This window comes from Coturnix japonica, unplaced genomic scaffold, assembly GCF_054131305.1.
Source record: "Coturnix japonica strain WE unplaced genomic scaffold, WE-NBRP24 Scf080, whole genome shotgun sequence".
NCBI classification, from domain to species: domain Eukaryota; kingdom Metazoa; phylum Chordata; class Aves; order Galliformes; family Phasianidae; genus Coturnix; species Coturnix japonica.
The window spans coordinates 468,594-488,096 of record NW_028188983.1 but is presented as its reverse complement, the minus strand read 5'-3'; the positions used below and the strand labels follow the sequence as shown (position 1 = coordinate 488,096).

The 19,503-nt window shown below is 64.5% G+C and overlaps 4 protein-coding genes across 23 annotated transcripts; 2 read left to right on the top strand and 2 right to left on the bottom strand.

Moving 5' to 3' along the window:
* The first annotated feature begins 35 nt into the window (after positions 1 to 35).
* Positions 36 to 2,005, top strand: TSFM (Ts translation elongation factor, mitochondrial). 2 transcript variants are annotated; one of them, XM_015886981.3, is made up of 6 exons: positions 36 to 66; positions 257 to 409; positions 514 to 642; positions 943 to 1,062; positions 1,224 to 1,308; positions 1,408 to 2,005. In XM_015886981.3, the coding sequence occupies exons 1-6, from the start codon at positions 49 to 51 to the stop codon at positions 1,839 to 1,841; spliced, it is 939 nt and encodes a 312-aa protein (XP_015742467.2). In that variant the 5' UTR covers positions 36 to 48; the 3' UTR covers positions 1,842 to 2,005. The 2 variants fall into 2 exon arrangements, with proteins under 2 accessions (XP_015742467.2, XP_015742468.2); XM_015886982.3 differs by having other exon boundaries at positions 36 to 102.
* Positions 2,006 to 2,243: 238 nt separating this feature from the next.
* Positions 2,244 to 12,005, bottom strand: SLC11A2 (solute carrier family 11 member 2). Of its 9 annotated transcripts, none has more exons than XM_015886977.3 (17): positions 11,921 to 12,005; positions 8,461 to 8,857; positions 8,221 to 8,354; positions 7,775 to 7,900; positions 7,286 to 7,405; positions 7,095 to 7,201; positions 6,934 to 7,004; positions 6,725 to 6,792; positions 6,415 to 6,570; positions 6,091 to 6,249; positions 5,892 to 5,978; positions 5,117 to 5,236; positions 4,877 to 5,026; positions 4,593 to 4,666; positions 4,356 to 4,509; positions 3,822 to 3,875; positions 2,244 to 2,769 (listed from the first exon to the last, which is right to left on the bottom strand). In XM_015886977.3, exons 2-17 carry the CDS (start codon positions 8,501 to 8,503, stop codon positions 2,692 to 2,694), a joined length of 1,701 nt encoding a protein of 566 aa, XP_015742463.2. In that variant the 5' UTR covers positions 8,504 to 8,857; positions 11,921 to 12,005; the 3' UTR covers positions 2,244 to 2,691. The 9 variants fall into 9 exon arrangements, with proteins under 9 accessions (XP_015742463.2, XP_015742464.2, XP_015742466.2 ...); XM_015886978.2 differs by having other exon boundaries at positions 8,771 to 8,857; XM_015886980.2 differs by having other exon boundaries at positions 8,771 to 8,857; positions 11,926 to 12,005.
* LETMD1 (LETM1 domain containing 1) lies at positions 11,724 to 16,161 on the top strand. 11 transcript variants are annotated; one of them, XM_085534308.1, is made up of 9 exons: positions 11,725 to 12,151; positions 12,520 to 12,659; positions 12,965 to 13,080; positions 13,222 to 13,283; positions 13,596 to 13,782; positions 13,943 to 14,044; positions 14,465 to 14,617; positions 14,689 to 14,785; positions 14,866 to 15,113. In XM_085534308.1, exons 1-9 carry the CDS (start codon positions 11,871 to 11,873, stop codon positions 14,970 to 14,972), a joined length of 1,245 nt encoding a protein of 414 aa, XP_085390434.1. In that variant the 5' UTR covers positions 11,725 to 11,870; the 3' UTR covers positions 14,973 to 15,113. The 11 variants fall into 11 exon arrangements, 10 of the variants coding, with proteins under 10 accessions (XP_085390438.1, XP_085390437.1, XP_085390439.1 ...); XM_085534310.1 differs by having other exon boundaries at positions 11,728 to 12,151; positions 14,899 to 15,634; XM_085534307.1 differs by having other exon boundaries at positions 11,728 to 12,151; positions 13,201 to 13,283.
* Positions 15,618 to 19,363, bottom strand: CSRNP2 (cysteine and serine rich nuclear protein 2). Its single transcript, XM_015886992.3, has 4 exons — positions 18,998 to 19,363; positions 18,375 to 18,634; positions 17,677 to 17,973; positions 15,618 to 17,120 (listed from the first exon to the last, which is right to left on the bottom strand). Exons 1-4 carry the CDS (start codon positions 19,281 to 19,283, stop codon positions 16,392 to 16,394), a joined length of 1,572 nt encoding a protein of 523 aa, XP_015742478.2. The 5' UTR covers positions 19,284 to 19,363; the 3' UTR covers positions 15,618 to 16,391.
* Positions 19,364 to 19,503: the final 140 nt, after the last annotated feature.

Here is a 19,503-nt window from a genome sequence, read left to right as displayed (position 1 = left end):
TTGTGACGTCATAACCGCGCCCCGGCGGCGGGCGTGAGAGAAGCGGGGATGCAGCGCGCGGTGTGGGTGAGCGGAACCGGGAGGGAGCGGGGACATCACGGGGTATAACGGGGTATAACGAGGCATAACGGGGCTTAATGGGGCCTGATGGGGTATAACGGGGCTCAGTGGGGCCTAGTGGGGCCTAGTGAGGCCTAGTGTGGCCTGCTGGGCCCTACCCGTTCTTCCCGTTGCTCCCGTTCTCTCTCCCCCTCAGGCCGGTTTCCGTTCCGCCGTTCGCTGTTTCTCCGCCGCCCGCCCGGCGCTACGGGCGGATAAAGACGCGCTGCTGCGGCTGCGGAAAAGCACCGGGCTGCCGTTCGGAGCGTGCGCGGAGGCGCTGCGGGACAGCGGGGGGGATGAACGGCAGGTACCGGAGAACGGGGGGACCCGGGGCGGGGCTCATCACCCCCATCCGTTCCCGTTCACCCCCGTCTGTTCCCGTTCTGTCCCGTTCCCTCCCGTTGTCCCCAGGCCGAGGCGCTGCTCCTGGTCCGGGCGCGGCGGGACGGGCGGCACCGGGCGGAGCAACTGCGGGAACGGGCGGCAAAGGACGGACTGATGGGAACAATGGTACGGGGGAACTGCGGAGTCATGGTGGAGGTACGGCCGGGGGGGGGGGGGGGGGGTATATGGGGGGTTACATGGGGGGTATGTGGTTATATGGGGGGTATATGGGGGGTTATATGGGGAGTATATGGCTCTATGGGGGGGTATATGGGGGGTATATGGTTATATGGGGGGTGACACGGGGGGTATATGGTTCTATAGGGGGTTATACGGGGGGTATGTGGTTATATGGGGGGTATATGGGGGTATATGGTTCTATGGGGGTATGTGGTTCTATGGGGGGTCATGGAGCTGTCACTGTGCTCATCCTGATCCCCCCTTCTCCCCCCCCAGGTGAACTGTGAGACTGACTTTGTGGCCCGTAATGCCGCCTTCCAGCAGTTGGTTCGTGATGCCGCGTTGGGCGCCATGAGCAGCTGCCACAGCCCCGACCCCCCCACGGGATGCGTCAAGGTGGGACGAGCTCAGGGCATCACAACCCCATAGGGACCGGGGTGTGGGGGTTATGGGGGCTGTGGGGGTTATGGGGGCTGTGGGGGTTATGGGGGCTGTGGGGGCTGTGAGTTGAGCAGCTCGGCCCCATCTGCCCCCCCGCCCCCTTTGTGTCCCCCCAGCGCTTCCTGAGCCCCGTGGAGCTCTCCCAGCTGCAGACGGAGCCGGGGGGGCCTCAGCTCAGTGAGCGCCTGGAGCTCACCATTGGTAAGGAGGCATTAGATCGTATTATGTGTGTCCCCCCCCTGCCCCCCTGACCCCCTCACTGTCCCCCCCGTGTCCCCACATCCCCTCATTCCTCCCCAGGCTCCATGGGTGAGAAAATGACCCTTCGCCGCGCCGCGTTCCTGGCCGTCCCCCCCGACTGCTTCATCGCCTCCTACACCCACGGCCCCCCCCCCGGGGAGCCCCCCCCGTCGCACTCGGTGCCGGCTCTGGGTCGCTATGGGGCGCTGGTCGCCTGCAGGGTGACGGAGCCGGGGGTCAGCCCCGATCCCGCTGCCGTGGGCAGGAAGGTGGCGCAGCACGTGGTGGGGATGGCGCCCACCAGCGTGGGAGACCCCGGGGATGGGGCGGGGGGGAGGAAGGAGGAGGAGGAGGAGGAGGAGGAAGAGACGCGGCTGTTGGCGCAGAGCTTCGTGCTGCAGCCCGCTGTGACGGTCGCCGAGTTCCTGCGGACCCACGGGGTGACAGTGCTGGATTTTGTGCGGTTCCAGTGCGGGGAGGAGGAGCGGGACTGAGGGGGGGGGTCTGTGGGGCTGAGGGGGGTTGGAGCTGTGGGGCTGAGAGGGGCAGAGCTGTGGGGCTGAGAGGGGCAGAGCTGTGGGGCTGCCTTGTGCCCTGGGCTGAGCAGCAGATCCCTTTGTGGCTGCTCCCCCCCAATACAGCCTGCATTCACCCATCACTTTCTGCTCCGTTCTTTAATGCCATTTCTGCTCCCCACCCCCGGTTACAAACGCCCCTTGCTATGGGGCAGTGGGGGGGGGGCTTAGAGCCCCTCAGTGCGGCCTTTGGGGGGGTTTGTTGTTGGGTCCTCCCTGTGCTGCTGGGTGATGCCACTGGGGGGAGGGGGGGGACACATTTGGGGACCTCAGTGCCTATGGATGGGGCGGGGGCAGCAACGGGACAGAAGATAATGAGCATTAATGAGCGCAGTGCTGTAATTAGAGGAATGGAACGACTGTGTGGGTTGGGGATGGGGGGACACAGTGGGGATGTGATGGGGACACAGTGAGGGGGTATTGGGGACACGGGGGGTCACAAAGGGGGCAGGTCATCCCTGAGTGATTCTGGTCCCATTTGGGTCCCATTTTGGTGCTACTTTTGTGCTGTTCCAACCTCAGTGCTGATGTGGTGCCATCCCAGCTCCATCCCAGCTCCATCCCTGTGTTATTCTGGTCCCATTTGGGTCCCATTTCACTGCCATCCCCACGTTCTCCTGATGCCATTTTGGACCCATTTTGGTTCCCTCCCGGTTCCTCCTCATTTCCATCCCATTATCGCTGTGGTTCCATCCGGGCTCCATCCCGGTGTCACTCCGGTCCCGTTTTGGTTCCGTCCGGTGTCGGTTCGGTCCCACCCCCCCCTCCCTCACCGTGTCACCTCCGTGTCCCCACCGACGTTGCTGAGCAGGACGAGCTCCGGGCGCGCGGTGAAGGCCCAGCAGCGCTGTGGGGCGAAGGGGAGACGGTCAGCACAGCCCCACGGGTGTGAGTGTGTCAGTGTGAGTGTGTCAGTGTGAGTGTGTCAGTGTGTGTCAGTGTGAGTGTGTCAGTGCAGGACGGCCACCCCCCCACGCAGCCATGACACCCATCGTGCTGCCATTGTCACACTCAGCCATTCTCACACCCCCCGTGCCCCCCCACGGCGCTGTCACACTGGAGGCCGAACTGTCACACCTGATGTAATCACACCTGATATCAATCGATAACCTGATATCAATCGATCACCTGGTATCAATCGATCACACCCGACCGAGCGCTGCCACAACAACACGGCGATGGTGCAGCTGAGGTAGAGCTGGCACAAGCAGCGTGGCAGGGGCACACTCAGTGCAGTGCTGGCACACCCAGCATAGGACCATAACACCCGGCAGCGCTGGCACACCCAGCAGAGCGTTGGCACACTCAGTGTAGTGCTGTTACACTCAATGTAGTGCTGTTAACACTCAGTAGTGTTGTCACACCCGACGTAGTGTTGTCACACCCGACGTAATGCTGCCACACTCAATGTAGTGCTGGCACACCCAGCGTAGCGTTGTCACACCCAACGTAGTGTTGTTATCACACCCAGCGTGGTGCTGTCACACTCAATGTAGTGTCGGTTGCTGTCACACTCAATGTAGTGTTGCTGTCACACTGGTTGTAGTGTTGGTTGCTGTCACACTGGCTGCAGTGTGAGCTGTTGTCACACCGGGGTTGGTCCCGTTGTCACCGCGGCCGTCGCAGTCGTTGTCACCCCGCAGTGTCGGTGTCACAGCTCAGTGCCACACGTGGTGAGTGTGCAAGTGGCATCACGTTGGCGGCACTCAGAGCCCAGGGAGGGCACAAACACACACACACAGACACACACACACACAGAGGGGTGTGTACACAGGTACACACACACACACACACACACACACACACTCACATTCACCCTCACACGCGTGTGCACGGCGGGCGCTACTTGTCGTTGTGTGCCGGGCTGTGCTGGGGCAGGAGGCTGCGCGTGACGCTTACCGTGGAGCCGCAGGACAGCGCCGAGGCGCCCAGAGCGATCAGACACAGCCACGTCTGCAACGACAGGGGGCGGCACTCAGGTACTTACGGACCCCCCCCCCACGATGGATCCTGCCCCCCATGTCAGTTCCTGCCCCCACGATGGATCCTGCCCCCCATGTTGGTTCCTGCCCCCCATGTCCGCGAGGTGACTGGAGTGGGGGCAGCGAGGACTCTTCCAACACAACCAGTCAGTGGTTCTGTGACCTTCAAGGACCCTCCCAACCCATCCACCCCGTGTCTCTATGATGTTGAAGGACCCTTCCATCCCAACCATCCTGTGGTTGCATGATCTTCAAGCTCCCTTCCAATCTAATCAGTAGAAGACCTTCCAGGACCCTCCCATCCCATCCACCCCATGTCTCTATGACCTTCCAGGACCCCTCCATCCCAACCACCCCATGTCTCTATGACCTTCCAGGACCCCTCCATCCCATCCACCCCATGTCTCTCTGACCCCCAGCCCCCTCCCATCCCCCTCCCCCCCATACTCACCAGGTACGTCACGAATCCCAGGTACGCAATGCTGAGGATGGCGGCTCCGACGTAGAGCCCCACGTGGTTGAGCGCCATGACGTAGGCCACCACGAAGTACATGTTGATGCTGCACACCAGCAGGATGACCAGCCCGCCCCCGACCTTCCAGAACCTGCCGGCAGTGTCAGCATTGAGCGGTGGGCTCAGCACAGCCCCCTCCCCACTTTGAGCCCCCAACACCCCCCATATACTCACAGCCCGTTGGCGAAGTCGTTCATGACGCTGGGCAGGCTGGTGAACGTCAGCACCGGGATGAGGGCGAACGGGAGCTGGGATGGAAGGGGGGGATGAGGGGAGTGGGCTCCGTGTGCCCCCCCAGGTGTGATACAAGGGGGGGGTTCACCCCAGTGGGTGGTTGTGGCCATGGAGCTCCATCCCCAGCATGGGGAGCTGCCATCTACCGGCCCACAGCCAAACACAGCTGCCCCTTTCTGCCCCCCAACCCCAATGCAGCAGTGGGGCCGCAGGCTCTGCCCCACCTGAAGGCTCATGAGCACGTTGAGGAAGTCGTTCATCCCCGTCAGGTGCTCCACGTCCTGGAAGATGGCGACGAACAGGGTGGGGGTGATGGCGATGGAGCGCGTCAGCAGCACGCGGGCAAAGCGAGACCAGCGAAGGTTGAGGAAACCCTGGGGGGGAGGAGAGCAGGATGTGAGGGGAGATGGGAGCAGGGGGGGGAGAACAGAGAGGGAAGGGGAAGGGGAAGCAGCAGTGCAGACCTCCATGACGAACTGCCCTGAGTACGTCCCGGTCATGGTGGAGCTCTGCCCGGCTGCCAGGATCCCAATGGCCCAAATGTAAAGAGCAGCCGGGCCGAAGTAACAGCCCAGCACTGCGCCCTGCAATGGACACACAGCTGGGGCACATGGCCTGCCAGGACCCCCATCCAACCCAGCCATCCCATGGCTCTGTGACCTGCCAGGACCCCCATCCAACCCAGCCATCCCATGGCTCTGTGACCTGCCAGGACCCCCATCCAACCCAGCCATCCCATGGCTCTGTGACCTGCCAGGACCCCCATCCAACCCAGCCATCCCATGGCTCTGTGATCTTTCAGGACCCTCCCATCCCATCCCAACCACCTCACTGCTCTATGACCTTTAAGCACACCTTAATCCCATCAGTCCCAGGGCTCTGCAATCTTTTAGCACCCTCCCAACCCAGCCAATAATCCTATTGTTCTGTGATCTTCAAAGACCATTCCAGCTATCAGGGCTGGGGGCTGCTATCACTGGGGGCTGTTATCACTGGGGGCTGTTATCATTGGGGGCTGCTATCACTGGGGGCTGTTATCACTGGGGGCTGTTATCATTGGGGGCTGCTATCACTGGGGGCTGTTATCATTGGGGGCTGCTATCACTGGGGGCTGTTGTCACTGGGGGCTGTTATCACTGGGGGCTGTTGTCACTGGGGGCTGTTGTCACTGGGGGCTGTTATCACTGGGGGCTGCTATCACTGGGGCCGTTGTTATCAGCAGTGCAGTGGGACCCTCACCCCTTTGTAGATGTCCACCTCCAGCGTGTTGTTGTTGTTTGGGAACAGCCCTGCGTGCACACTGCTGGCGTTGGCGCACACCTCGTGCTGCAATGAGACTCCAAGCTCTGCCGGGGGACAACGGGACCCCCCGATGTCCCCCCAGCTCATCCCGGCGCCCCCCCCAGCCCCACAGAACCCTCCCTGTCCCCCAACCCACCACATCCATGTTGGTTTTATTATAAAAGGCCTCGGCGAAGACGGAGACGACGAAGACGTTGATGATGAAGGAGACGAAGAGCGCGATGCACGACTCGGCAAAGAAATACTTGTTGGCCTCGCGCACCTCGCGGGGGTTGGCGCGGTTCACCTGGCGGGACTGAAAGGGGGGGAGGGGGAGGGACACAGGGGGGTACGGGGGGGAGGGGGCACAATGAGGGTGTGCAGGGTGGGGGTGCACAGGGTGATGCTGCCCCCATGCATGAGGCCGCTGCTCGGTGCAGCTGCAGCTTTGCATGCGCGGCCCCATCCCTGCAGGGCTCACCTTGACCAGGGCAGAGTGCAGGTACATGTTGTGGGGCATGATGACGGCGCCCACGATGCCCACGGCCTGCTCCAGCTGGGGGGTGCCGCAGCCCGGGCACTCGGGGACAAACAGCCCCCGCAGCAGCTGCTTCTGGTCCGGCTTCACCGTCACGTACTGTGGGCAGACAGTAGCAATGGGATCAGCTCCATGCCCAGCTCCGTGCCCAGCTCCATGCCCAGCTCCATGCCCAGCTCCGTGCCCAGCTCCATGCTGCAGGGATCGGGATGGGCTGCGTGGCCTCCCAACACCCAACGGCAGCAGCCAGTACCTCGTATCCAAAGGTCAGAGCCATGATGGTGATCAGGAAACCAAAGAACGCCTCCAGCTTCCGCAAACCTGCATGGACAGCACCGGGCTCAGGGTGCAGCTCAATGCAGGACCCCAATACCCACCTCCAGACCCCAACCCCCACTGCTGGACCCCACCATCCCCCCATATCCACCCCCACCCCCCGGTGCCCCCCCAGCCCCCACTGACCGTATTTGTCCAGGAAGAGGAAGACGAAGGTGTCGGCGATGGTGATGAGCACCCCCCCCCACAGTGGGATCCTGCGGGTGGGTGCGGGTGTCAGCACTGTTGTGTCCACCCCCCAATCAGACCCACCTCCGCCCCCAACCATAAGGACCCCCCCCACTCACTTCCCCATCGACAGCAGGTTGATGGCGATGGCGGAGCCGATGACCTCCTGCATGTCGGAGCCGATGATGGCGAGCTCCACCATCAGCCACAGGATGATCCGCGGCACCTGGGGGGGGGGGAAATGCTGCTGAGGGGGGCGAGAAGGAAGAGGGGAGGGGGGAACAAACTGCAGGGGGGGCTGCTCACTCACTTTGTGGTATTGCCGGTTGCAGACCTCAGCCAGGTGCAGCCCCGTCACGACGCCGAGCCGCGCTGCCAGGCGCTGCAGCAACAGCCCGATGACGGTGGCCAACAGCAGCACCCAGAGCAGCTGTGGGGATGGGGGGGATGAACTGCTGCGCTGCCCCACACCCTGCACCCCACCCGGCCCCAAACCCTCCTATCCCAACCCTAAACCCTCCTATCCCGACCCTAAACCCTCCTACCCTGACCCCAAACCCTACCCAGCTTTAAACCCTTCTACCCCAAACCCTCCTGCTCCAACCCTCTCACCCTGACCCCAAACCCTCTCACCTGACCCTAAATCCTCCTGCCCTGCCCCCCAACTCTCCTCCCTCACCCCCAACCCCTCCTGCCACGACCTTCAATCTTTCTCCCCCCACCCCAAATCCCCCCGTCCCCACCCAGACCCTCCTCCCGTGACCAAAGTCCCCCTGCTGCACCCCCCCCATCCCCAGACCTTGAACCCGGCCACGGCTCCGGACTGCAGGTCGGACTCGATGTTTCCGGGGTCCAGGTACGCGATGCTCATCAGGAAACCCGGCCCAGTGAAGGCCCAAAGCTTTCGGAAACTGAAGCACGAGTGCTGTGCAGGGAGGGATGGTCCTCAGCACCATATACAGCCAAAGGGACAGCGTGGGACCACAGGGGCAATGGGGACCCCCAAGAGAAGTGAGGACCCATAGAGGCAATGAGGACCCCCAAGGGGCAGTGAGGACCCCTGGGAGCAATGAGGACCCCCAGGAGCAACGAGGACCCATAGAGGCAACGAGGACCCCTGGGAGCACAGAACCACGGACCCCTGGTTGCAGCGTGGACCCCCGTGAGCAGCACAGCCCCCTGGTCGCAGTGCAGACCCCCCGCTGGGTGTTGGGTTGGGGGGTTGTTGGGGGGGCTCTCACCCACCGTGTCATCCTCAGGGATGGGGATTTTGCTGTCGAAGTAGGTGCTGAACGGCTCCTCGTCCTCCTCCCCCTGCAGCGGCTGCAGCGTGTTCCTGCTGCCCGACACGGAGCCGACGCTCTCGGCGGGACCATCCTCTGCGGGGGGGGGGGGAGGGACGGGACACGGCGTGAAAACGGCACGGGGAGAAGCGTTGGGGCGGATCGGGACCCCCGGGACCCCCCAACCCCCCCCATCACTCACTGCTCTCCCCCATCGCGGAGCGTCCCGAGCGCGATGTGACCATGGAGCCGCGCGGCGCTGCTCCTCGCTCCGCTGTTGCATCATCGCTCCGCCCGCACCCCCCAACCCCCGCCCCGAGCCTGACACAACGGGGTCACGGCGGAGCCGGTCCGGCTGGTCCGGCGGGGATGGGGGGGGGTGGGCTGAGCCCCCCCGGGACGAGAGGGGCAGAGAAATGGGGCTGAGAGGTGTGGGGCAGATGTGGGGCTGAGAGGTGTGTGGGGCTGAGAGATGTGGGGCAGATGTGGGGCACCTCGTGAGCTCCACTCACCTTCGGATGCTCGCAGGTCGCTGTAGGGCGGCCCCATGGCTGAGTGCTGCTCTCGGCCCGGGACGGGCTCTAAAGGGGCTCCGTTGGCTGCAATGAGAGGGGGGAGATCGGTTATGGGGCAGTGGGGGGGTTGATATGGGGCAGTGGGGGGGTTGATATGGGGCAGTGTGGGGGGAGCAGCCCCTGGCTGCCGTACAACGTTGTGAAAGCCGGGCAGCAATTTGCTGCGGTGCAAAACACCGCACCCTTATGGGGTATGTGGGGCTGTGCCACGAGGGCACCGGGAGAGCAGCGCTGCAACCGGGGCTGAGACCGACACCAGCAACGACAGCAGCTGCCCTGCGACCAACAACCACAACCACAATCGCAAACAGAACCACAACCAGAACCAGAACCGCCGCCCGTGCAGCCCAGCAGCATCGGAACCACCGCAGCCCACTTTAAACCCCGACGGCACAAACACCGCCGTCAATTACCGCCATCGGAACCAATTAAGAACCGGCCCCCGCACTGACCCGCATCGCCCCCCCCGGCCCAACGCAAACGGCGCCGCCCAGCAGCGCAAACAGCCGCGGGGCTTCGGCTGCACGTTGGAATCGGGAGCGGCTGCAAAGGGGGCAGCGACCCCGACCCTGCGGGCACAGAGCGACAGGGCAACAACACGGAGCACACAGTGCCCCACAGTGCTTCCTATTGCCCCCCATTGCCACTCAGTGCCCTCCATTGCCCCCCATTGCCTCCCATTGCCCCCAAGAGCTTCCCATTGCCCCCCATTGCCACTCAGTGCCCCCCATTGCCTCCCATTGTCCCCCATTGCCTTCCAGCGCCACTCAGTGCCCCCATTGGACTCAGTGCCTCCCATTGCCCCCCATTGCCTCCCATTGCCCCCAAGAGCTTCCCATTGACCCCACTGCCTCCCATTGCCCCCCATTGCCACTCAATGCCCCCCGTTGCCACTCAGTGCCAGCCCCACAGCCCCGGGATGGGCATTGCTTCCACATTCCGTTCTTCTCCCCCCCCCTCCCTGCCCCGCTGTGCCCCCCACCCCAAGGGACCCATTGCCCATCGGGGCCCATTCTGCCCTATGGTCAAATTCTGCTCAACCCAACCAACCCACTGGCCACCACTCGTGCCCATAGGAGCCCATTGTGCCCCACATCCCCCCTGTCGGACCCCCCCCCCAGCCCAGCCCCACACTGTGTTTGCTGACAGCTCCTTCTCGGTGCCGACACCCACCTCAAGTGCTCGGGGGGGGGGTGGGGGGGACACAAGGAAGGAGGTGAGAACAATTGGGGCCATTGAGCAGCGTTGGGCGCTGGGCTTTGATGGATCCCCCGCTTCCTTCCTGCCCCCCCCCGCCACGCGGCCCCACGGGGCACGAAAAGATGGGGGGGAAATGGGGGAGTCGCAGTGTGAGCGATGGGGACAGCACCGGGAACGGGGGGACACCGGGGCTATGGGGACAGCGGGGTGACGGCGATGTGTGGGTCACGGTGACGTCGGTGTCCCCGCGGTATTGAGGTCACGGGGACATTGGGATCAATGGGGTTGGGGTCACGGTGACATCGGGGTCGGGGGGACACGGGGGTCGTGAGACCCTGGGGTCACAGTGAGGGGCGCTGCAGGGACACTGAGGTCACGGTGCCATTGGGGTTATGGATACAACAGGGTTATGGTGCCATTGGGGTCACGGTGCTGCCCCCGAACCCCCCGCCCCCTTAAGGACCCCCCGCCCCATTCACAACACTCACGGACCCGCAGCGCCGCCCCGTGGTGACGCCCCCCCCCATTAACCCCCCAACCCCTCATCCCCCCCCTCTAGTTCCTCTCAGTGCTCCTGGGGTCCCTCCTTTGCCCCCCCCCGTGTCCGCTCACCGCCGCCCCCGCTCCCTCCCAGCTCCGCCGCCTCATTCCCGGTGCCGGCCGGTCTGAGCTCGGCACCGCTCGGAACAGTTCGGCTGCCGGAACTCCCTTGGGCAGCGCTCGGCTCCGCTCGGCTGTTCCCGGAGCCGCACGGTTCCCTTGGCACAAATCGCCTTTTTTCGGGTCCAGCCTCCATTCCGTCCCTTTTCCAGCCCCTTTTTCCCCCTCCTCCCCCGTCAGACCCGCCCGGTGTCGGCCCGGCCCGGCGCTGCCCCCCCCGACCCAAAAGGAGCCTCAAAGCGGTTCCCATAACGCCCCGATCCCCCCCCCGTTACCGGGCCCCTCACCCATCTCGGTGGCGCTGCGGGGCTCCTCGCTCCGCTCCCCGCTCATGGCGCTCAGCCCTATATGGGCCCCGCCGCCCTATAAGCGCGGTCCCCACCCGCGGGCAGAGTCCCCCGTGGGCGCGGGGCCGCCCGGTGCCCCCCGACCCGCTTTGATGTTGGTCCCGGCGGCTCCCGGCCCCTTATCGAGCTCCGGCCTCATTAACGGCGGGGCCGCAATTAACGCCGGGCCCGGACTCTGCTCCCCCGCCCCGCGCCACCATTAACACGAACGGGCCGCGCTGATAAAACCTTATCGGGATCAATGGGAACAAGAGCCGCGCGGTGCGGGGCCATGATAACCCCGGACCGGGACGGGCCCAAAGGGCCGCGACAACGGCTGATAACGGGGAGATGAGCGGGAGGCGGCACGTAGCGGAGCGGGGAGCGTGACCGGGGACATGTCGGGACCGGGGCGGGCGGGGGGGGGAGATGTGGGGCGGGGTGGGGCGATGTGGGGTGATATGGGGCAACGGAGCATCGTGCGGGGTTACAATGGCGGATCAATGGCTGAGCAATGGCCGCCAATGGAGGATCAATGGTGGCCAATAGCGGATCAATGGCGAATCAATGGCCGCCAATGGCAAATCAATGGCGGCCAATGGCAGATCAATAGCGGATCAATGGCCACCAATACCGGATCAATAGCCACCAATGGCGGATCAATGGCGGCCAATAGCGGATCAATGGCTGATCAATGTCGGCCAATGTGGGCCCGTAGCGGCGCCCTGTCGGTGCAGCAGCGCGCTCTGCTGGCGGCCAGGCCGCACTAGGCCGCACTAGGCCGCACTAGGCCGCGCGGTACCGGGTGCTGTCCGCCCGGTGCCCAGCGGTGTCACAGCCCCACCGGCTCCATGTCGGGCCCCGCTTTGGGCACAGCGGGCAGTTACCGCCCGGCACGGACCTCACCAGGGCGGCGGCTCCGCCCGGACACGCGGAGGAACCGCTCACGTTCCGGCCTCCATTCCAAGATGGCGTCCCCCTGTCCCAGCGCCACTTCCGCCTTCCCTCACGTGACCGCAGCGCTTCCGCTTCCTGTCACGTGCCCCGCCGCCAAGATGGCGCTGTGCAGGGTGGGCCGCTGCGGGGCTTTGCGGCCTAGTGGGCCCGCGCCGCCCGTCCTGAAGGCCTTGAGGTGAACGGGGGGAGCGGGGGGGGGCAGCACGGAGCGACGGGACCGGGCGGGGCCCCCCCCTGAGGCCTCCTCAGCCCTCAGCCCCTGCCGGTGGTCGCGGGCGGCCCCGTGTGCTCCCGGTGCCCCCCCCCATCACTTACGGCCCCTCGGACCCCCCAGGGTTCGGTTGTGCCCCCCCCAACCTTCAGCTACAGACCGACCCCAATGGGAACACACACACCGCAATGGGCTCCAATGGGGAGAGCAGAGCCCAGAAACCTCATTAACAGTCACTTAATTGACCCCATTAACCCCCTAATTGACCCCATTCACCCCCCCTAATTAATTGACCCCATTAACCCCCCCTAATTGCCCCCATTCACCCCCAGGCCGCCCCCGCTGCTCCCCGTTCCCATCAGGGCCGTTTCCCGTTGGGCTCTCGGTGCCCGTTGGCTCCGCAGTCGTTATGAACGTTTCCTGCAGCGCAGCTTCCCCCGTATCTACACCCTGCACTGCACCTTCACTGCAGGTAAATATGGGGGGGGGGCTCCGAGACCCCCAGGGACCAGCTCAGCTCCCCCAGGGATGGCTCAGACCCCACCAGCCCCCTGCAGTTATTGGGTGGGGGCTCCAGGCGTTGCCTGGATACCCCAGGTATCAATTAGGCCTCTCCAGACCGCAGGTGATCCATGGGGAGGGGGCTCCATTGGGGGGGGGATCCATGGGGGGGGGCTCCATGTTAGGGGTCTCCATGTTGGGGGGCTCCATGTTGGGGGGCTCCATGTTGGGGGGCTCCATGTTGGGGGGCTCCTCTGGTGCCATTTTGTCCCCCAGGGCTGGAGGCGCTGCTGGCCGATGCCCGGGAGGTGCGGAGGATCCGACAGACGATGGCCAAGAAGGGGCTGAGCAGCTCCCAGCTGAACTACAGGGACATGGAGCGGCTGCGGCAGGTGGGGGCAGCTCCGGGGGGTGACCCCAACCCAGAACCAAGGGGGGTTTGTGGGGGGGGGGATGTGGGTGCATTGAACGGGTTGGGGGGCAGCTCCTGGTGGCTGAACAGCCCCCTGCAGTTCCGCAGGGATGTCCTGCAGGCCGTCCCCGTTGCTCTCATCGCCATCCCGCCCTTCGCCAACTTCCTGGTGCTGCTGCTGATGTGAGTCGTGTCCCTCAACCCCCCCAATATGAGCACCCAGATGTGCCCCCCCCCCTTCCCCCACCCCCAGGATCCTTTAAATTGGGGGCAGTTGGTTCTGGAGCTGTAAATAAAGCCCAGAGTTTAATGGGACATCTGTGCCCCCCCTGCCCCTTCCATACCCCTCCTGTCCATACTGTGACCCCCCCCATCCTTCCTGCCCCCCCCATCCCTCTGGTGCCCCTCCCTGTCTCTTCTGTGTCCCTTTACCATTCCCTGCCCCTCCTGTACCCCCATTCCCTCCCCCTCCCACCCTTCCCGTCCCCCCCCCAGGTATTTCTTCCCCCGTCAGCTCCTGATCCGTCACTTCTGGACGCGGCAGCAGCAGGAGCAGTTCAGTGAGGAGAACCACAGCTCCCGCAGAGCCGCGTACCCCGCTGTGCTCAGCTGCCTGGGCTCTGCTGTGCAGACCCTGCCCGAGCAACGGCTGCAGCTCCAGCTGCGGGAGCTCTGCATTGAGGTGGGGTCTGCAGCCCATCCCACACACAGCCCCCCCTCCATCCCCACCCTCCTTTCCATCCCGCCCCCTCCCCATCCTCATCCCCGTCCCTGTTCCCATCCCACCCCATTATCACCCCCCACCCCCCATTGTGGCCTTGCTGACCCCCATTGCTGTGCAGGTCCAGCACGGCCGCCATCCCCGCGTGGCCGAGCTCTGCGCCGTGCGGTCGCTGTTCTCAGGCCCAGCCCTGCGCCTGGCGGAGCTGCAGGCAGCCCACCTGGTGAGTGCTGTGCCCCCCCCGCCCCATTCCATTCTGCATCCCACCCCACAGCCGGTTCCGTGCCCGATTCCGTGCTGTGTCTCCTCTGCGCCCCATCCCATGTCCTGCTTCATGCCATGCCCCATGTCCCATCCCATCCATCCCATCCCATCCCATCCCATCCATCCCATCCCATCCATCCCATCCCATCCCATCCCATCCCATCCCATCCCATCCCATCCCATCCATCCCATCCCATCCCATCCCATCCCATTCCATCCATCCCATCCCATCCCATCCCATCCCATCCCATCCATCCCATCCCATCCCATCCCATCCCATCCCATCCCATCCCATCCCACCCCATCCCATCCCATCCCACCCCATCCCATCCCATCCCATCCCATTGTATCCCCCCCCTCACTCCCTGCTGTCCCACAGCGGGCTCTGAGCCGTGTCCTGTTCCTGACTCCTCTCCTTCCCACCATCCTGGTGCGGCGCCGTCTGCTCTCCCACCTGCTGGAGATCCGGCACCTGGACCGGGCCCTGGCCCAGCTCGGCCTGGCCCAGCTCAGTGAGGAGGAGCTACGAGCGGTGAGTCACCCCTGGGGGGGTCGGGGGTCCCACAGGTGTGAGTTCCAGGTGCTGACCCCCCCCCATTACAGGCGTGTTACCTGCGGGGGCTGAACCCCGCACGGCTGAGCACGGCGCAGTGCAGAGCGTGGCTGGAGCAGTGGCTGGGGCTGTCCTGTGTGCTGCAAGGTGAGGGGGGGGAGTTCAGTGTGTGCAGGCACTGAGTTCTGTCTCGGAGGGGCTCAATGGGGGCACAGGACCCCCCTCAGCCTCCCCCCATCCCCTCATCTCTCCCATTGCAGCCTCTGAGTCGTCCCTGCTGGCCAACAGCATGGTGCTGCTGACCCTCAACTACACGGGAGCGGAGCAGCGCTGACCCCTCCATTCTGTGCTCTGTGCCCCCCACCCGGGGGGGGTCTGCAGGTCAGGAGGCACCAAGGGGTGGGGAGTGCAAACCCTGCATCCCAACATCAGGGCGCTGCCGCTGCAGCTCTGTGTATGTATATATGGGGGGAACGGGAGTCCCCCGACCCTACAACCCCCCGCAGGATTCAGCTCAGCTCTGATGGTTGGGGTGGGGAGGGGTCCCTGTGCTCTGATCTATGGGGTCACCCCTTCCCCGTGCCCCACTGCAGTGGGGGGACCTACAAATGTCCCCATGTAGGATGCAGAGCCCACTGGGTGCTGATGGCTGCTGGTGTCATTGGGGTCTGCATTGGGGTCATTGAGTTCAGTGTTGGGGTCATTGAGTTCAGTGTTGGGGTACCTGAGTTCAGCTTTAGGGTCATTGAGTTCAGCTTTGAGGTCATTGGGTTTTGCATTGGGGTCACTGAGTTCTGTATTGGCCCAGTTGACTTTTGCTGTGTTGCCATTCACTTGGTGCTGTTCAGTTCTGCCCCTCTGGAAGGAGTGGAGCCACCCCCCACCCCAAACCCCCCCCATAACACTACCCCCCCCCCCCATAATACAGCCCCCCCCCATAATACAGCCCCCCCCCCCGGCTCTGGCCGCTGCTGCCCCCTCAGGTCAGAGTTTCCTTTTATTCGTGACGCTTTAAATACTCTCTGTTTAAATACAGCATCCTCAGCACAGGGCGAACAAACCAACACAAATCAGTTCAAAAGGCCAAAAAAAAAAACCAACAAAAAACCCCAAAATTCCCCCAAAATAATAATAAACCCGATGGGATCCCGCACAGCTTCGGATTCACAGTGGAACAGAACGGAAAACGCAGGGAGCGCCCGAGGGGGGGCGCAGGTTTATGGGGGGGGGGGGGGAACAGTCCCGGCTCCAGGGGGGGGGTCTCAGCTGTGGGGGGGGTCTCAGCTGTGGGGGGGGGGCGGCCGGTCCGATGCCTCCTGGGGGTGAAAGCGGCCATTGGGGGGGGGGGGGGGGGTTGGAGCCGGTCCGGGAGGGTCCGTGTCCCCCCCCCCCCCAAATCCTTGTGCAACTGAAGCGGCTGTTGGGGCTGAGCCCCGCGGGGGGGGGGGGGCGCTGGGCGGCCCCGTAAACATTCAGAACGTTAAAAAATAATAATAATAAAACCAAGAAATAACCCCAAAAAATCCCCGCCCCGAATCGTTTGTGTGCGGGACGGAGCGGATAAAGGGGGGGGGGGGCGGCACATGGAGCCCCAAACGACGCAGCCCGCGGGGTCGGTCCGTGGGTCCCCCCGGTCTCTCCGTGCCCCCACCGGCACGAGCAGCCCCCGCTCCTACCCCCCCCCCCCCTCCCCGTTCAGCCCCGTCGTGGCGGCGCCGTGGAACATGGTCAATAAATAACGGGGGGGGGGGTCTCACACCCGCTGTTGCGGCTCCTCGGGGCCGCGCTCCCCGCTGCGTGTTGCGGGTTCGGGGGATGCAGCGCAGCCCCGCGCCCCGCCCGGCCCCTCTTTGCCCGTGGGGGCGGCTCGGCCGCTCGTGGCAGCGGGGCCGGTCGCCGTGTCCTTGGGCCGCTCGTCGGCGCCGCTCTCGGCCTTGGAGCCCAGCACGGAGCGCGGCTCCACCTGCACGTAGAGCAGCGGGGCACCGTCCAAATAGGGCGGCGGGGCGGGGGGCGGCTCCGCGCCGTCGGAGAAGCAGAGAACGGAGGATCCCGGCGGCAGCTGCGCCTGGATGAGGATCGGGGCGGCCACGACCGGGCACAGCGCGTCGGGCGGCACCAGCGGCTCCTCCACGATGCAGACGCCGACGCTCTCGACGCCGGAGCCGCCGCTCGAGTCTTCCTCGGCCTTCAGCCTCTCCAGCTCCTCGGCGCTCTGCAGGTGCATCACGGCCGACTCGTTCTCGGCCATGAACTCCTGGAAGTCCTGAGTCTCGGGGGGCTGCCACGAGCCGCCCCCTGCGACCCCCCCCTGCGGCTCCTCGTCGCCGGGTCTGGCCCCCTGCCGCTTGTTCTCCAGCTCCAGCTTCATGATGGTGTGGAGGTAGTGAGTCCGCACGCGGATGGGGTTGAACTCGATGCGGCCGGCCATGTTCCCGCAGCCGTCCCGCGAGCAGCCGCAGGGGAAGGACATGCGGTCAACCTGCGGGGACAGCGGGGTGATGGAGGGGGATCGTGGCGTCACAGATGGAAGAGGAGCCCCATAAAGGGTCCATAAAGTGTCACTGCGAGGCAGCAAAGTGTCCTGATGGCTGAGACGGCCGATGGGTTGAGCAACGGCCGACCAAAAGCTGATGGTGAGCCCATGTGTGCAATGGTGGCCAAGGAGACCTGTGGTGCCCTGGTTGGCCAATGGTTGATCAGGGGTTGACCAACAGTTGAGCACAATTGTGCCCTCGTGGCCCAGAACACGGAGCTGCACTGGTTGGTCAATGGTCAACCATGAGCCTGCAGTGTGCGCTCATGGCCAACAGGACCAATGGAGCCAGTGCTGGCCAATGGTTGAACACAGAGTGACCGAGAGCCAGCAGTGTGTCCTGGGGGCCAAGAGGCCAATGGTCCCTGTGGGGCTCTACAGCCATGGGGCCACCAGAGCAGTGAGGGGCTCCTTCCTGCCGAGCTCCAAACCCACCCGGCCCCAGCCCTGTGCCTCCACGTGGGGCTGGATGGAGGGACCCAGCGGAGCCGCCGTCACTCACCTGGCACTTGATGCCCGCCTGGCTGCAGGCGCAGGCCTCGGGGTCGCAGTAGAGGCGGCAGTCACAGCCGCACTCCTCCCGCGACAGCCGGATGGCGCGCAGCTCCTGCTTCTCCTCGGCGTCAATACGGTGCACGCCCGACGCGCGGAGCAGCGCCCGCCGCTGTTTGGTGGGCAGCGGCTGCAGGAAGAAGTAGTCGTCCACCTCCACGTTCTCCACGTCGATGTCGTCGTCCGAGATGTCCTCCAGCGTCAGCCCCTCCGCCTCCTCCGACTCCACGGTGCCGTTCTTGGTGAGCTGTGGGGTGGGATGGAGCTCAGCGCGGGGCTGGGGGGCTGCGGACCCCCAGGGCGGCACAAGGGGACCCCAGTGTGTCCCCTGAACCACGTTTGGAGCAGAGCTCTGCCATCACACGCTCCAACCACAACCCAGATGCACCATCCCCACTGGGATCCACATCTACAGCAAAGGATGGAACCTGACGCTGCAGCACCGCGGCTGCCTGCCCTGCTAACGGCTCTGGGAAAGGAGGTCACAGCTCCCAAAATACCGGGGCTGGGAGCTGCAGCGTTTGGGATCGGAACGAAGGCAGCGATGGCAACAGAAACACTGCAAGGAGGGGGAAGCGGTTGATCGGTGGTTGAGTGTTGGTTGACCATGGGCCAGCCGCAGGCCAGGAGGGGCGATGCTGCCCGTACCTTCATCTTCTTGGCGTGCAGCTTCTCCTCCTTGAGGTGCTCCCGCAGCATCTCCCTGTGATTCACCTCCTGCTCCTGCGCGAACTCGCACAGCGTGTACCTGCGCACCGAGTTGTGGCGCGGCGCCATGCCCAGCGAGCTGCCGCCCTGGCTGGGCACGCTGGTGAAGCCCTGACGCCGGGCGAAGTAATACACCGTCACCTGGTCGAAGCGCACGTTCTTCCTGCGCAGCTGCTTCTGCCTCTTCAGGATGGAGGTGGCTGCGGGGAGGGAGGACAAGGGATGGGATCAGGAGCCCCATTGCCTCCCCTCACTGTCACCCCTTCCTGCCCTGTCCCCTCACTCTCTCACTGTCTCCATGTCCCACCTCCATCCCCTCACTTGGTCACTCTTTGCTGTCCCCATGTCCCGGCCCCTTCACTTTCACACTCTTTCCTGTCCCTAAACCCTGTCCTCCCCCATCACCATTTGCTGTACCCACATCTTACCCCCATCCCACGTCCCCATCCTCATCCTTTTGGCTCTACCACTGTTTGCTGTCCCCATCCTCACTCCTGTCCCCTCACTGTCCCTGTGCCCACCCCCATCCCCACCTCCCCCCATCCCCATGTCCCCCCACTCACGGATGAAGCCGCTGGAGCTGGAGGGGTTGACGCTGTCGCAGCTGTCGGCGCTGTCGCTGTTGGAGATCTCATCGTCGGAGTTGGACGCCGGGGAGCCCACGTCTGCATCCTCAAACTTCCTCTTGAGGCGGCCGCTGCCGATGGCATCCATTGGGATGGCATGGAGCTCCAGCACAGCACGTGGGGGGGGGGGGTTAGCGGGGACCTGCAGGATGGGGATGGTGGTGGTGGGGTGTCTGGGGGGTCCCCATAACCAGACCAACACCATTGGCAGAGCTGGGCCCATAGTGTAGCAATGTGCAAAGCCGCCTTCCCCGCTAAGCTCTGCATCTCCTGCACCCAGACCCCCAAGTGTGGGGCGTCCTCAGCGCACAGCAGAGCTCACCAGGCAGCAGGGCTGTGCCTGGGGGGGCTGGGTGGGGGGATTTGGGGACAGGGACATGGGCAGAGCTGAAGCTGCTCAGCCCCGCTCTGCTCTGCTCCATCACTGCAGCAGCGACGGTTCT